Source organism: Pleuronectes platessa, chromosome 23 (genome assembly GCF_947347685.1).
Source record: "Pleuronectes platessa chromosome 23, fPlePla1.1, whole genome shotgun sequence".
NCBI classification, from domain to species: Eukaryota; Metazoa; Chordata; class Actinopteri; order Pleuronectiformes; family Pleuronectidae; genus Pleuronectes; species Pleuronectes platessa.
In genome coordinates this window covers 7554807-7570568 of record NC_070648.1, presented here as the reverse complement: position 1 = coordinate 7570568, position 15762 = coordinate 7554807, and the positions used below count along the sequence as shown (strand labels likewise).

Here is a 15762-nt window from a genome sequence, read left to right as displayed (position 1 = left end):
CTCACATCACCTCCGTCTCTCCTCCTCCTGGTTTTATTCCAGCAGTCGGTCCCTCTCTCCTCCTCACGCCCCCCCCTCGTCTTTATCCTCGCCCCTCCATCCCACCTACCTCCCTCTCCTTTCTCTTCCACACTCCCCTCCCTACTCTCTCTCTCTCTTTCTCCGTGACTTGTGCCGGTCCCCTCATCACAAGCCAGAGATGCAGGGGGGGGTTTAAGTGGTGTTTAATGGCCCGCAGACGGCGGTGCCTGCTGAGCTCCGTAAGCGTCTTTGACCCGCCTTACATGTCCACCATGAACTTGGAGGGACTGGAGATGATTGCCGTGCTGGTGGTCGTGGTTCTGTTTGTCAAGGTGCTGGAGCAGTTCGGTTTGTTAGAAGACGACTATGACGGTAAGGAGACGGCTAAACTGGAACCTCTTTCTCTCCAACTGGTTGCAAGTTCAAAAGCAAGTGGTTCATTGGGTGTCTGAGTTGTCTGAGGCGTGAAAGGACCATCTGGGAGTTCCTGTGGCACAAACGTGTGAAGGAGATGTGTGTAGATTCAGGGATTCCATCTGTTGCATCTGTTTGGAGGTTCCTGGCAATCTTAAAATACAGTGTGCACCAAGAAAAGTGCAAGAAAAACTACAAATCTGATTTATTTATGCAGATATTCCAGGATCACAAGATATGTGAACGTTGAAAAGATGTGTCATAGATCATAATCCGATCGTGGAGATTGTTTTGTGAACTCTTTGGCCTCGTGCTCCCATTTCCTCACTTTGTCTTTGAACAGCACGATGAACTTTCACTCAGACGCTCAAGTCCTCGTCAGCCTCTGCATCCGTCCAGGCTTTTATTTTGATATCTTGCCTCTTTGCATGATTCACGGGACTTCACTGCTTATTGGCTCCATAGTTTTTCGTTCCCTCCATTTCTCTCTCTCTCCGGTCACATGTTTCGACACTTTGCTTCTACACTTTGATGGTTATTCGATTTGAATGAAATTGGATTGGACGGGAAAGCTAGCAGCGTCTCTGGGTCGGCTAACTTGCTTATCCAAATGAGAGTGGGGACGGTTGAGGACCTCATGCAGCAGCTGGAACCTGGAGATCCTGGCCCTTTAGAGCCGGAGGGTGTGGCCATGGCGGCGTTTGGGATGAAACCGGCAAAATTAAAAGGAAATGGAAATTTTAAACATACTGCCCCTCTTCAAATTAAGCCTTTGATTGTGTTAAAAAGTTAACAAGTGAGGATAAGATGGAAAGTTGATTCTGGACTTTGACTGGAGACGCTGTAAAAGGCGTCTTCTCCTCCACGGTGGACCTTTGTTGAGTTGTTTTTCACTTTCTTTCTCTATGTTGAATTGAGCGCCCACTTAAAGGACGCCGACGGGAACAATGGCAGTCACACGTGGGATTGTGAAAGTTCCAAAAAATGGCGGATGGCGAGGATCTGCACGAGTGGAGACTCAACATCTACATTTGAAGTTCCAGTTTCCCCTTAAGATTTTTGCGACTACATCAAAAATGCTATGTGTTCTTTTAAGATTCCGGTTTTCAGCTTTTTAAAAAGTTGAAATAGCTGCAAGATATTTAAACAAATCATTCATGAGGGGGGGGGGGGAATAATCTTGATTAAATCCTTAATTGCCGTGATGATTGATGCCTGACATTTAGCAACCCCCCTTTGCTAATTTTTAAATCAGCTCCATTATAATCACCATTTTGATAAATGTCATGTGCTTATTCGAGTGAGTCACCAATTAATTTGATCCACAACTATTAAAATACTTCAAAAATACAGACAAAGGCCTAATTATTGTGACTAATTTGTGGGTTTTTGAAAAGCATGTGTTTATTGAAGTGAGATCTTAAAGGTGTATTGCTGTTTGCACGTACAGTTCAGTATTTGTTTCGGTCACATGTAGAGGCCTTTGCATTTTCAATTTAGATGTTTATCTTCAAATTGCCAATTTAATGAAAATCCATCTCTCCCCAAATCTAATCAGACTTGAAGCATCACAGACGATTGTTGAGCTGCTCTGTGGTGCGCTCTCTCCCACAGGATGGCTTCTGGGTAAAAATAGACCTGCAGCACAGCCGGACGCAAGTGGCTCTTTTCAGTCTCTGTGACAGTGAGGGACTCTGCTCGGGCACGTGGGGCCGACAGGAGCAGCTGGTTTGATATGGCTGTTTTTTGCAAATTAGTCCAATCACACATCAGACAGGACTGTACGACAAATAATTCCAAGAAGAAATAACCCAATTCACATATGTTCATATATTTGTCTCTTATTCTCCAATGAGACAAACTGACATTTACTTAAATTTATTTGGAACACAACTATGTTCAAGCACAGTGCACACATGGGCCCCTGACTGTATATTATTGTGTTTGTACAGCTGTACTAAATCCAAAGACATGACTGCAACACACTACCCTCCATTGTTGCAGGTTTTACGTACTTTACAGTAAATCTCAGCTGAAGTGACTTGGCTGGGTTTAGGGATCAGGCTATAGATCCTGTGTGTGTGTATGTGTGTGAGTTATATATGGAGCCATGATTCAACATGCCTAATATTTCTGTTATTAAACGGTGAGCTGTAATTGAACGGTTCCACTTCAAAAACATATGTGGTGTTTTGCACACAGGTCTAAGCTGTGCAGGGTTTATCACACACAAAGCACATGTTCTGGATGCATAAAAGATTCTCAATGTATTCCGGTATGAATGCACAATATATCGAAAATGTACTTTGCATCATAATGATATTTGCTAAGAGGATGTCTTGCTGCACATGGGTGCTTTATGACACATGATTTCCTGGAGTGAGAGACGTGTGCTGTGTAGTCGGAGCAGCAGCAGATGAAAGGAATCTGGAGAAGTGCAGCCTTGAAGTGGCTTTGATAACCTGCCTGTGTGTGATGATGACATTTAGTGAAGTTCTGTTACTTTTATAATACAATAGTTTTGAGATCCTACCAAAAAGTGAACACATAGCCTGGAGCTTTTACTCCATCACGTGACTCATAACACCAAAAACCGATTTAATTTTATGAACATTTGCATAAAGAATACCAGCATGTGTCAGAGTGCATTAAAAACTCATAATGTCCTTTGAACTGCATATAGCTCAGAGGTTCTCAATGTTTTTCTCAACCAAGGACCCAGTTCAAGATAGAAAATACTCCGGGGACCCTCTCATTGGATAGTTTGACATTTGACACTTTTAGAAACGTCATGTCAACACAGAATACTCAGATGTCAGGCGTTTGTTAAAGGTTCAAATTGAATGAATCGAAAAAACTTTCCATGGGCCCCCCGGCAGTGTGCCACCCACCCACCAGGGTCCTCAGACCACCATTTGAGAACCTCAGACTTGATTATGAGGATATAACATTGAACCATGAACTTTGCAGACACTGTGAACTGGAGTACATGAGAAAGTTACCAGGCTTTGTCCAGCAGAGGGAACCAAAGCTTTCTATCGGAATAAGAATCAACCAGCAACACCAGCTGCCAGTCTGGTTCTGAATAGAAGTTAACAGAGGTTTTTACACTGACAAGAAGTAGGAGCAAATCAATAAACACCTTTTAATGATAGAGATAAAAAAAAAATGACATACAGCTTGATGATATGTCAGCAGAAGTTAGGCACAGATGATTGGTTGTGTTGAATGAGGTACTGAAAACTACACTTTTTTCCTGTTTGTGATCATTGCCTCGGGTCTAAGTGGGGTGTTACCGGCACATTCACAGCTTTCCACCAAATGAAACCCAGTCAGTGGCGTTTCCACGGGCATCAGCCCCCCCCCCCCCCCCCCGTCATCAATCAGCGTGGTAACAAGAGAGAATCTCCCTTGCTCGCTGCAGAAACACACTTTAAAAGAGCCGATAGTCGTCGGTGCTGTTGAGCTCGACACGGTAAAGCCGCGCTGTTGATATGCGTTTTGGTGAAGGTAATTTTCAAGGCGACTGAATAGGGAACAAAGCTTTGTATGAACAAAGCTCTGTGTGGTGCATCTTTTGAAGTGAACACATCAAACCAAAAAGCAACCAGCTCCGACCTTGTGCTTTAAGTATTTAACAACCTGAAACTTTTTACATAATCGAGCATTAGATGAAGTATGAAGCCTCGGTTTTCCTGCCCCGATTATCATTTGGATTTGTCCGGGTTAGGTGATCTCTTACAGAAACTATTTATCTGTACGACGAGGAATAGTCTCATGGAAAATGTAGATGAACTAAACTTTTGTTGTTTGTCTCCTCTCAGTTTCTGTATTGGTGCAAAATCCTCACACATGATTTTGCCACCTCCCAATATAACGTTCTTCCCTGAGTGTGTCCCACACAGAAAATATGCTGCCATTTGTTATTGCAGTTTTTGGCATGATTATCCCGTCTGATGCTGAACTAGAGACGACTGTTATTAGACTGTTCTCCTAATTTATAAGGGGGGCCATTATGTACCTAATTATACTGTATGACATATATATAGGTTAATTAAGTCTCTAAAAGACATTGCACACTTAACGTTATTAATTTAAACCTTTCTTTGAATATCAAAAGTTGTTTTTTGTCTCCACCATTGAATTTAATGCATTTTATTGAACATTAATCTCATGGTATGAAATGCTGGTGTCAGAATTCTCTGGTGTTTCCCTTCAGGGTCGTTAAAAAAAACCCGGTGCCTGCTCTGCTACTTAGTCATATCTGATTTGAGGTCTGCAGACCAAACGGCTCGCGGCAATGATTCTCTCTCGTCTTAAAACTGTCACGTTGACGGACGTCTCCACGCAATTAAATGTAAATAAGAGATTGTTTACATCAGGAACCTCCTCTGCAACGTTTCCCCACGTCAGTGCTTCCTTTAAGAAATAAACACCTGTATTGATTTCTGTCTTCCCTCAGTGCGCCCTCTCTGCCGTATCTCATCCGGCAGGGACAGTGGCTCCAGCCGTCTTGTGTCCCGTCTGCCATTTTATGTCCCCGCTTGTCTTCTCTGCTTTCTACTCCTCCGACTAATGCACACTCCCGATTGACCTTTCCATTTGAAGTTCGGTTTGACGGGCACCTCGCTGCCGTAAATCAGATGCCAGGCAGCGGCGCCGCACAAGGCACACCGTGTCCTCCGCATGAGCCTTCACTCCACGGCTAACATGGCGAAGACGAGCAGGAAGGCGGATCGATGTTATCAGCCGGAACACGTTGGCCCTCAGCTTTGTGCTACCGTCCATTTTGCAGACAAGGCCATTGACGTTCCCCCCTTTTTTACGCCACAGCTAATCGTACGGAAAGAATTGGGGGGGATGATAAAATCTCAGGGTCCTGCTGAAGAGCGATGGCTGACATGTCTCGTGATGAACGTGCTGACATTCTCTAGAGAAGCCATGTAGGACACGATACAAAGAATCCACCTCAAGGCTGTTTACTGAGTTTTATTTATGTGTGTCTCCCTCCTGCAGTGCATCATACCTGGTACAGTTATATTACCAAGGCTGAGTTATCCACAGTGGAGTTCAGGCTCTTTCAGAATATTTGAATCACAGTTGAATTTTGTTTAACTCGGGGGGGGGGGGGGGGGGTCTAAAAAGAATGTGATGTCTGCTGGCTGCAGAAATACACATTTCTTCTCATTGGTTTACATGATTGCCAAATATGGAGCTAATTAAAGACTCAGACTGATGCAGCTAAATGGAATTCAGCCATTATTCTCTTATAGCTATTTACACTTTTTCAAAAGTCAAAGAACAGCAGGTATTTACTTGACTTAAAGTAAAAGCAGCAAATTGTCGGGTCAGAATCAACTATGCAGCTATGTTTTGATGATTATTTTGCTGAAAATTGACATTAATGATAAATACATTTTTGCACATTGATATCATTTATTGATCTAATTGATTCAAACTATAATTTATATTTCTTTTTTTTTATAGTATGTTTATTGAGCATCGATGTTACAAAATGAGGACATAAGAGATACTGTACAAGCTCACATTTTTCAAATTTTTTACTATTTACAGTAACCCCCCACCCCCAGCCCTCCTCCAACACACCCACCAACACCTCCTTCCCCTGTAGAGGTCCCAACCCTACCTGTCTCTAGGTGAATGGAAAAGAAAAAAGAGAAAAAGAAACAAAACAAAAATCACATAGAGAGTAATAATTGTTATTTCTAAGCTCCCAGAGTCGGTGTTGAAAGGAGTAATTCAGGTTGATAATGGATCCACACAGTGAGGACACGCTCATGTGTTTACTACCATCCAACATTAAACAATGTGCATTCCGGATTTGCAAGCATACATTTGTTATAATCTAACCCTAAAACAGACTGAGGAGTTAAAACAAGCTGAAACTGTTGACTCGTACCTGTCGATAGCGGAATCCCCTGAATGCATGAACGCACACGCACCTGGCCACAGAGTTAGTCCTGAGTATCCGAATCACCCCGTGGCACCGTGCGGTTGATTGCTCATGCCTGTTTCGCCGAGGGTCGCCCCGGTTCACGGCTCGTAATTGCCTTTCCCCCCCGTTTCGCAGGCGCTGCTTCAGTAAATGCGACGGCCCTGGTTTGAATTTGCCTCGGGGCGGAAAACACACACAAGGCAAACACTAATGCCCGCTTTGCATCCCTGAGCAGATCGCTGCAGGTGTCGCCTAATTATCTCACCCACTTGGACCCCCGGGCCGATCTGTAAACAGCGGCCGTGATTGATGATGGCTGCATCGGAAAGCAGCCCCCCCCCCTCTCTCCTGGTCCTGTACTTCCACAGGGACTCCAGGGAGATTGAGAACACTTGTCACTTCATGAAAATGCTCTCAAGGGTTCCTTGGTTAGAATATAAGACTTTTAGGTTCACTGCAAAATATTTATTGAGATTACTCCTGCACCTGTGGGGTCCAATTTAGTTTTATTACTATTTGTTGCTCTACAGTGTTTCTGAAGTGTGAAGAAGCGGAAATTTGTAAAGCATCGTCAAGGCTCGTAAGGGTTTAACAGATTCTGTTTGTCTTCGTCCATCCGTCCATTGTCCAAACCACTAGTTGCATCACAGCAGAGCATTTAGGATATACCATTTCGAAAGGCTTCTTTAAATGCGGCCTACAAATGCATCCTTTCAAACCCAAGAAAAAAAGGCTGCAACAGGTGGATCCTTCTCCGGCCCCAGCTATCCTAGGATTCTGGAGAGACTGATGATGCACGGAAATCCTCTGTAGACCAGAACGTCCTTATTTCGGTTTAGCCTTCCCGCCCTACACGGCTGCATAGACCGAACCCATTTGGATGTAGCCCCTGACTTGAGACCGCTTAAGAAACAGCTAAGGAATGGATGCACAGATGCAAACTCCTTTCTTTGTTTACAAACGTCATATTTAACGTGCCCACGGTTAGTGAGGCCTTCATCGACCTCTACTGTTGGTCGTGTCCTCTGCGTCTAACTCTCCTCAGACCAGAGGGGAGGAGATTCCGTCCACTTGTGAACACCGGGGACGGAAAGTGGTGAGACAGGTGCCAGCGACGAGTGAGAGAAAATGTGTAATCTCTCCGGAGATCTGTGTCTATCGGTCGACACAGGCAGACGCACAAAGGGGCTGGAGTTTTGTCACCCAGACTTGTTCATTACACAGATAAGAAACGACAGAGTAGGTGACACAGCAGCCGCCTGACATTTCAGACTCGGATCAATCAGAGACGTCGCCCGGCAGAGGGGACGCTTCAGTGGGGACGTGATGGTGTGGAGTGATTTCGGAGGCGCGAGCCGTCATGAGGTGATCGGATCTATTTTGTGTAGTTGTGAGAAGTTATCCTGATTTATTCTCACCATTTAAATATGTATAAGAATTCTCTTAACAAAAAAGGCAACTCTTTTCTAATTAATAGAACCAAAACGTATAAACCATGTAGAAAACACAAACGTGTATATATAAATATATATATTTTTAAAGGCGCAAATGTCTATCTTAATTAAGAGAAATGTCATAGGATGATAAAATTACTCTCCTGTGTAACATTGCAAATATGGTTTTCTTCAAATATAATGATAACAAATACCAGTAATATTGTCTGTTCCTCCATTTTGGGGATTTTAGCTTCATCTCCGTTGTTATTAAAGATATTTATCTGCTTGAGATGAGAGCACCAGAGTTCCAGAGGATCACAGCATAGATCTACTCCTTATTTTTCTTTATCATATCAACAGATGGAGCCTGAAACAGTCTAAAGAAGAGCCAACGTGTATATAATTGTATTAAAGGCTTTTCCTCCTCACAGGATGTAATGGACTAAATTATATGAATATTTAGCTTAGACTTAAATAATGGACTTTGATATTACACTAAGTAAAGCATTTTATTATTCTATTAAGGTTCAGTATCACTAGCTTCAGTGACATTCAGGTACAGTATCATTAGATTTGGCAACAGTCAGGTTTTCTAGTTTTGTTAAAAGAGAAAATACTTTATTTATGTGATTTCAGGAGACTGAAGACAGCGATTTACAGAACCTTTGATCAAAAAGTCTATTTTTACTCAAATCTCTTTCACACAACAGCGACGTCGACTCTAGACATCAACATTTTTACCTTTCAGATTTCAACACAAAACCATTTTTTGTAATTTCAATCGTCCAGAACCAAAAAGCCCTGTCAGGTCAACGTACGCTGAATTATTTTACTCTGTCCATCTGTCAGACCTGCTGTGCTGTAAAAGTGTCTGGGCGGCCATTGTCCAGAATCTGTGTGACATTAATGGAGCAGGGTGTGTGATGTAGTATTTACCTGTCAGAGTTGTGATGGAATAATGCCTCCTCTAGTTTGGATGGATGAGCCGTGACTCTCCCCTCACCCTCTCATCTCCACCCTCTTCCTTTCAGTAATTCATTGGATATTGTATCACTAGGCTGCGGGAAGAGGTTATGATTGGTCAGTCATCCCCCATCAGGCTCCCAGGGGCCATGTGGAGAGCCAGGATGGAGTGAGTGAATGACTGTACATGTGGCTCGGGTGGATGTGTGATGTGGCCGGGGCAGCACTGATGTCGTGCCAGTTGCCCGCATGTTGCCAATGATGCCGATGCCTAGGATATGCTGAGGCAGTTGGGTCAGCTGATATTCTGTACACCACACTGTACGTGGCAGCTGGGTAACGCTTTGAACCAAACCAAGAATTTCCCCCACAGGAGAATCTGTTCCCGAATTACGCTGTTACAGAAAACTGGGGCAGGTTTTATTAGGCATTTTGATGCTTTTCATTCTTTTTGAGACGTATTAAAGGAGTTAATCGTCAGTAACTGTCATTTTGTGCAGGGCAGGTACCACAAAGTTTGTTTTTAAAGCTTTCCTCAATCACTCTCTAACCCTAACCCTAACCCGAGATCAGTGAGAATGAATTCAAACCTAAAAGCTGTGGGCCATAAAACAGTCAGTTAAAAGATGATAAAATGCAGAGTTGAGTTGGGTTCGTCGTTAGTCGCGACCCCTTTTATAAACACATTAATATGATCCATTATTTATGGAGCAATACTCATGATAGCTGCTTTAATATTTAATGGAAATTCTTCAGATTTGTGCTAAGTCTCAGAAGGTTTCCAATACCATTCATTGTTGTGGCTTGAATAGCTAATAAACAATATCATTCCCCTAAGGAGGAATCACTGTATAATAGATTGAATTCTATTTTAACAAAATCATATGACAATACAGTCATATTGTCGGTCGGTGTTTCTCATCCTCTACGGATGAGCCCCACATACCAATGAGTCCTTACCAGGAGGGGAAGCCAGATTAAGTTGGATGGATCTGCGGAATACTATTTTATTTTATTTTTCTAACCCTAACCCATTATTGTAGATGTGTCCTTTTTGCATTTTGTTGACCGTTCAGGGAAGAACGTTGAAGTAAATGTATTTGAGAGCTTCTTATTGGTCAGATGAGCTGCGGAGTAACTGGTGAGTCTACATTTCATTCCAAAATAATCGAAAGGTGTGATGATTGCAATGAATAGAACCAGAGGAGATATATATATATATATATATATATAAGTGGTTTGAGTATTGAAACTATTTTAAAATGTATTTTTTGTATATTTTGAGCTTTTTATATCTGTGATGTTGACCATTAATTAGGCTCGAGGTGGATGATTAGGATTATGACAGTCTGCACAAGGCCAGTAGGTGGTGGTGTCTTCACTCATTTGCTCCAAGCACTGAATCAACAACACACACGCACACGCACACCACTCCACTACATCTCAGCCCCATTAACGTCCCTTTGGAAAAGAGTTGGTTATATTTAATGAAGCAATGTGATCAATAACATACACTTACATTGATAAATATAAAAGCCACTGAGACATATTGACTCCTCTCATCCACATATCGCTGATACCCATGAAACCCTCTCATATAGAAGCTTAGAAGAGTCAGAATTAACAGTCACGTGGTTGATTATACATTTTTATTTCTTCCTAATCTGGTTTTATGCACGAAAACAATGGAGTTTTCTCATATCTTTAACCCCTCTTTTTTGGGAGGAAATTAGCATATTGCATATGCAACAGTAGTTGAAAAGCGCAGCAGATTGTTATTGTCTGTATGAAAAGTAGATTACAGCCGGTGTATTATGATAAAGCTGTTGTTTTCCATCCATCCTGCTTCATTTTCCCCTCATCTGCAACTTCTGCTCTTTCTGCAGCTTAAAAACCGAGTCATTTTCATGATTTAATCATATGACACAACAGTAAACACACGCACACACACACACAGTAACTCGACAATGAGACATTAACACAATTCGTTGACTCATTTTTCTGATTGTTTCGGTGCTGTGTTGCGTTCCAGGATTTGGGTTTGCACTTAATGTGAACGCGTAGAGCTCACGAGAGGCTGCGCGTCCTCCAGCGCCTCGAGTCCCCCCCCCCGCCTCTGTCTCACCCTCCTCCACCCGCCCCTCTCCCTCACACATATCCCCTCCCTCTCATCCTCCCTCCCTTTACTCTGCAGCCAGGCAGTCAGAGCGAGAGGCAGCCGCAAACTATCAGGCGAGAGCGGAGTTTTCTTTTCTCCCAGCCATTTCACCTGTCTCCTCATCTGTGAGAAGAGGGAAGGAGGAGGACGCTTTGAGATCAGCATGCCTGGACTTTATTCCCCCTGGAGCCGGCTTTTCTAAATTCTCTTTCACCCCCCCTTGAGACCAGAGAGACCCTAAATGACTTCAGGCTTCTCACAAACCCGACACCGGCTCCCTTCTCTCTGATCCTCGACCTCCACATATTCAAACAGGGCAGCAGGCGGGTGCCCGGGAGGCGCCCGGCCCCTAGGTGTGGGCCGGTGCAGCACTGGAGTGGGTGCAGGTGAACCGGAGTGCGGGACCGGGTGACAGCGCTGGTCCTGGCGGGGGTCCCGAGGGCGAGGAGGCCGGCTCGGGCTCCGGCTCCGGGTCAGGGTATGGTGGCACGGAGTTGTCCGAGGGCGGAGCGATGATAAATGCCATCTGGGAGACGGAGGGGCTGCAAACGGTGGGAATCGTGGTGCTGGTGTTCGCCTCGATCAAGCTGCTGCACCTGCTGGGGCTCATCAGCTTCTCGGAGGGTAAGGCGCTGATGGAGGGACGGGGGAATGAAGGGAGAGAAGGAGGAGAAAAATAGAGAAACGCCAACATCTGTTCTTCAGTTTCTTTAACTCCTGACCTGAAGTTTCTAAAATGACTATTTGAAGACGTTAATTAAAGTTAATTGAGGCAGGGAAGAAAACTGGTGTGTCTTTTTTTTTTAGTGGAAGTTAAAGTAAGTGTGAGCTCGAGATGGGACTGGAGGCAGGAGAATGTTGAGTCGGGAGAAATGTGTCAGCTCAGAAAGATTTGAAAAGCTTTTGAAGGATTCTGAATTTCCTGGATTCGGAGAGATGGGGAATGAAAGACAAGTCTGTCATTCTAAAACCTCTGAGGTCAATTCCATCCCTCTTTTATTTTGTGCATATGTTTTAGGAGGATGTGTGTACAGGCGGGTTTTAGTTGCTCATCTCACAGCGTCTTTATGTGTATATACATCTTCTCTGTGGACCCAGGGAGGAATTCAGGGCACCGCCTGGCTCATGCTGCGCAGAGTGAACCGGGGTGGGGGGGGGGGGGGGGGCCTAAATAAACAGTTTGGTTTGGATCCTCTGCGGTTGTCTCATTAAATAAAGTGGAGCAGCACAGTCAGCAGTTGTAGCCGAAAAACCCCAGCCCATTCATCAGATCGCTGTTTAGTAAACACGCCTTATCTTCTAATTAGGATCATCCGTCAAACGTCTCTTCCCGAAGCTTCACCCTTATTCAGTAAAAAAAAAAAAAAATGGCCATGTGTGAAAGCGAGTAGCTGGAAACAGCTGACCTGACCCCGAGGGGAGTGTTTACACAGGGTGGAGGTGTCGGCGTCTGCCTGTTGGCCGCGACTGGGTTATTTCAGAAGGCACATGGGAGCAGTGTTTTCATTTTTTTAACAGTTTACATGCCTCAGTAAACAGCGCAGTGCGATGGGGGGGGGGGGGGGGGGGGAGAGAGAGTCTGGGCCATGTTTTCCCCAAAAACAGCCGACGACGTGATATTGATGTTTTTTTTCCCCCCGATGAGACGATAGAGACGTCAGAGGAGTTTTGATATGATCAGTGTGCCACTCAGGTGTCTGTCACCGTTTACAGGGGGGACGCTGTCGGGGGCGCGGGCAGTCGATACAGGAATCGATCCAGTGCATAGAGAGAGAGAGAGATGAGTTAAGAGAAAGTCTCGATGATGGGAATTGATTTGAAAACGAGGGATCACAGTGGTTTGTGTCAACACTGGAGTTCTCAGCCGAGGGAAGTGTCATGTATGGAATCTGAAAATCCTGTCTTCTGGGCTTCGAGAAAACTTGAAGTAAACCTGAATTCAAACTGTAGTGCCCAACTAACAATCACTACAAAAGTTTTTACATTTTATTAATGAGCTGTTCATTTTCTCCATTAAAATCCAGAAGCATTTGTGCATAAAATGAAGGAAGATAGTGAGAAATGGCATAAATATATAGTTTTTATGATACAAGGACAATAAAGCTAAGAAAACCATAAAATCTTCACATTTAAGAAGCTGGAACCATTTTCCTCTCAAATCACTGAGATCAGATGATTTGTTTCAGCTTTAATGTATAAAAGTCACTTGTTTTGCCAAACTGGCAAACCTATAGATAGATAAATAGATAATTCATAAACTGTTGGCAATTCATTATCAACTCATCATTTATTCTGTTAAACTCAACTCATTATAGCAAAAGATGAATGTCAAAGGGTTACACTTGAATCTGAGGCCTTCTGGCTTTAAAGTCTCAGTCCTGACCTCTGAGCCACTGCTTCATTCATGTATAAACCCAACAGTCGTGTTGTGTTTCCAATTTTGTAAAAAACAAATCCCTTTCTGCCACTGTTGTTTCCTGCCTTTTGTATTTATTTTTTTTAAACAAAAAGCCTCTCGGGGAAAGTCTTCCACCGAGCGAGCACGCTCTGCTTAACATTAATACCGTCAGACGTGTTCACAGCTGGGAGCTGCCCAGTGCGATCACATCCCTCCGCCAGCGGCCACCTGAGCAGCCCCACTGGGGGCATCTGGGGGATAAAGGTCTCGCTTCAGAAGCCTCTCTAAGCCGAGTGAGCTTCCCAGCTGGGCTGCAGTATCTGAAGTTGGTCTGGAGGTTGTTTTTTACCCTGCTCCACATCAGACTGTGGAGTCTGCTGGCAGGACAAAGAGGCATTGTAACGATTCTGTCCCCTCTCTTCTCCGGGGACTCCTCTCCTCTCTACTGCACAGACGGTAAAGACTTCAGACCTGGAGATGGTTTGTTAGCAGCTCCTACCTGCCACTCACAGGCTGCCCTGTTGGAGAAAACACAGATCGTTGCATCAGAGCATTGTGGTGGGAGTTGTCGTGTGCCAGGGATTTTGCAAGACGCACATGTTTGGCCACTTCCAGTTTAATTATGAATCTATTTGGACTGATACATGTATTTCTGCAAACTATGTAACTATGCCAAGGTTGCAGCTGCACAATAACTACATTAGAGATCTGATTTCTCTAATTTAACATCTCATCTTCTAGTTCAATTAGCTTGACTTCATATACTTATTTACCTTTTGTCGTAGTCGCACAAAGGTGGTTGTCGGAGCTATCCTTATTAGGACATTGCATTGACTAGCATTCATTGTGGACAAAAGCCTGACCTCAGAAATGACGTTTTGCCTGATTAGGACTTGGCTCTGGTCCCCATGAGGTCCAGTGGTCCTGACAAAGTTACTGTTTATACTGGAAAAGTTCCTAAAGACACAAACACACACGTACTTATCCCCTCCACACAAACATTTCCACTTACACTAACACAAAACTGTCATTAGTGCAAAGTGCTGAGCAGAGACTCATGGGGTACTGCTAATTATCTGCAAGTAATTCTCTGTTTCAGCCCCATACCCCCCGTAAATCTCTCTCACACAGACACACACATTTTCACACTAACACCATAACCCCAACCACAATGGAACGCTGCGTCAGTTCAGACACGTTACTTGTTATTATCTTCATCAAATTATGTTCTCTGTGTGTCCTTGTTGGGGATTTTTGACCTGGCAACAACACACAGAGAGTTGGCGTCTGCACTAAGCAGCATCGTTATTTATTTTTATTTTTTTTATTTTTTTTGGGGGGGGGGGAAGAGTCTGTTTTCACTGGCTGGTGAAGTGGCGTAGTATCTGCAGTGATGAGCAGGTCACGGCAGCAGGGGGGGTCGGCTGAGGCGAAACCCCAGGAATGTGATGGATGTGCACGGAGAGGCGACTGCAGATGAACCTTATAGGGTTTGAGTTAAAGTCCACATCAGCAGAAAGTGGCTCTTGAGGCTTGAGAGCAATTTAATCATCTATGTTCATTTACACAGTGTGAATTGTGGAAGTTGCTGGACTTCTTCTCACAAGCTGTTTAGTTGGTGTAACTTCTGCGGGTCTATGACATCCATACCTTGGACATATCTGGCATCTCACCACTGTAACCGATCGGCAAGACCGTCTTATGGAATAGATTTTCCTTTGACCTCCTCTCCTATTAATCTATTAGTCCATCAAATGATTCTGTAAAAAAGGCACAAATGATTAAATTGTCACCAGATATATTGATATTGTAATATAGCGCTATAGATGATTATATGCAAACCTTTCTTTATGGGCTTTCCTATACTTTATTGAATTGGGTAATGAGTCAAGATAGACAGGAAACAATCACACTTGGTTATTTTGACATTGCCCGGCACAACCAGTTTTTTTATATATAATGCAAGCAGCATGGTTTTAAAGATGTATTCGATTGGCAATAAATGTGTCCAGATATTCATGTTCCCCAGAGGATACATCCTAAGGTCTTGGTGTCCCTTTGAATTGTTCACCTCACGAAAACTGACATGGAAACAAGGTATCGCCTCCCAGAGCTGCTGGCATAGGTTAAAGAGATAGTTCGCAGAAAGAATTCACTCATTATCTACCCACCACTCTGCCGATTGGGGGGGTGGGTGAAGTGTTTGAGTCCACAGAACACACTTGAGCTTCAGGGGTAAACAGAGGGTTGCAGCAGAATCCCCTCCATCGGCATAGTGGGGAGTAGATAATGAATGAATGAAATACCCTTTAAGGCTCCATGTCTTGTTTATTCAAGGCTAAAAAAAACTGTGCTGCATTTGCAATGTTGTTTTATGATTTTCCGATTTTTCTTAGGGTCAACCATGATCGAGCTC

The 15762-nt window shown here is 43.8% G+C and overlaps 1 protein-coding gene across 1 annotated transcript in view; it reads left to right on the top strand.

Moving 5' to 3' along the window:
- Positions 1–293: 293 nt before the first annotated feature.
- Positions 294–15762, top strand: part of kcnip4a (potassium voltage-gated channel interacting protein 4a) — a 37102-nt gene continuing 21633 nt past the window's right edge. Inside the window, exons 1-2 of the mRNA XM_053416708.1 lie at positions 294–393; positions 11318–11572. Coding sequence (XP_053272683.1) covers positions 294–393; positions 11318–11572 — 355 coding nt within the window. The remainder of the gene's footprint in view (positions 394–11317; positions 11573–15762) is intronic.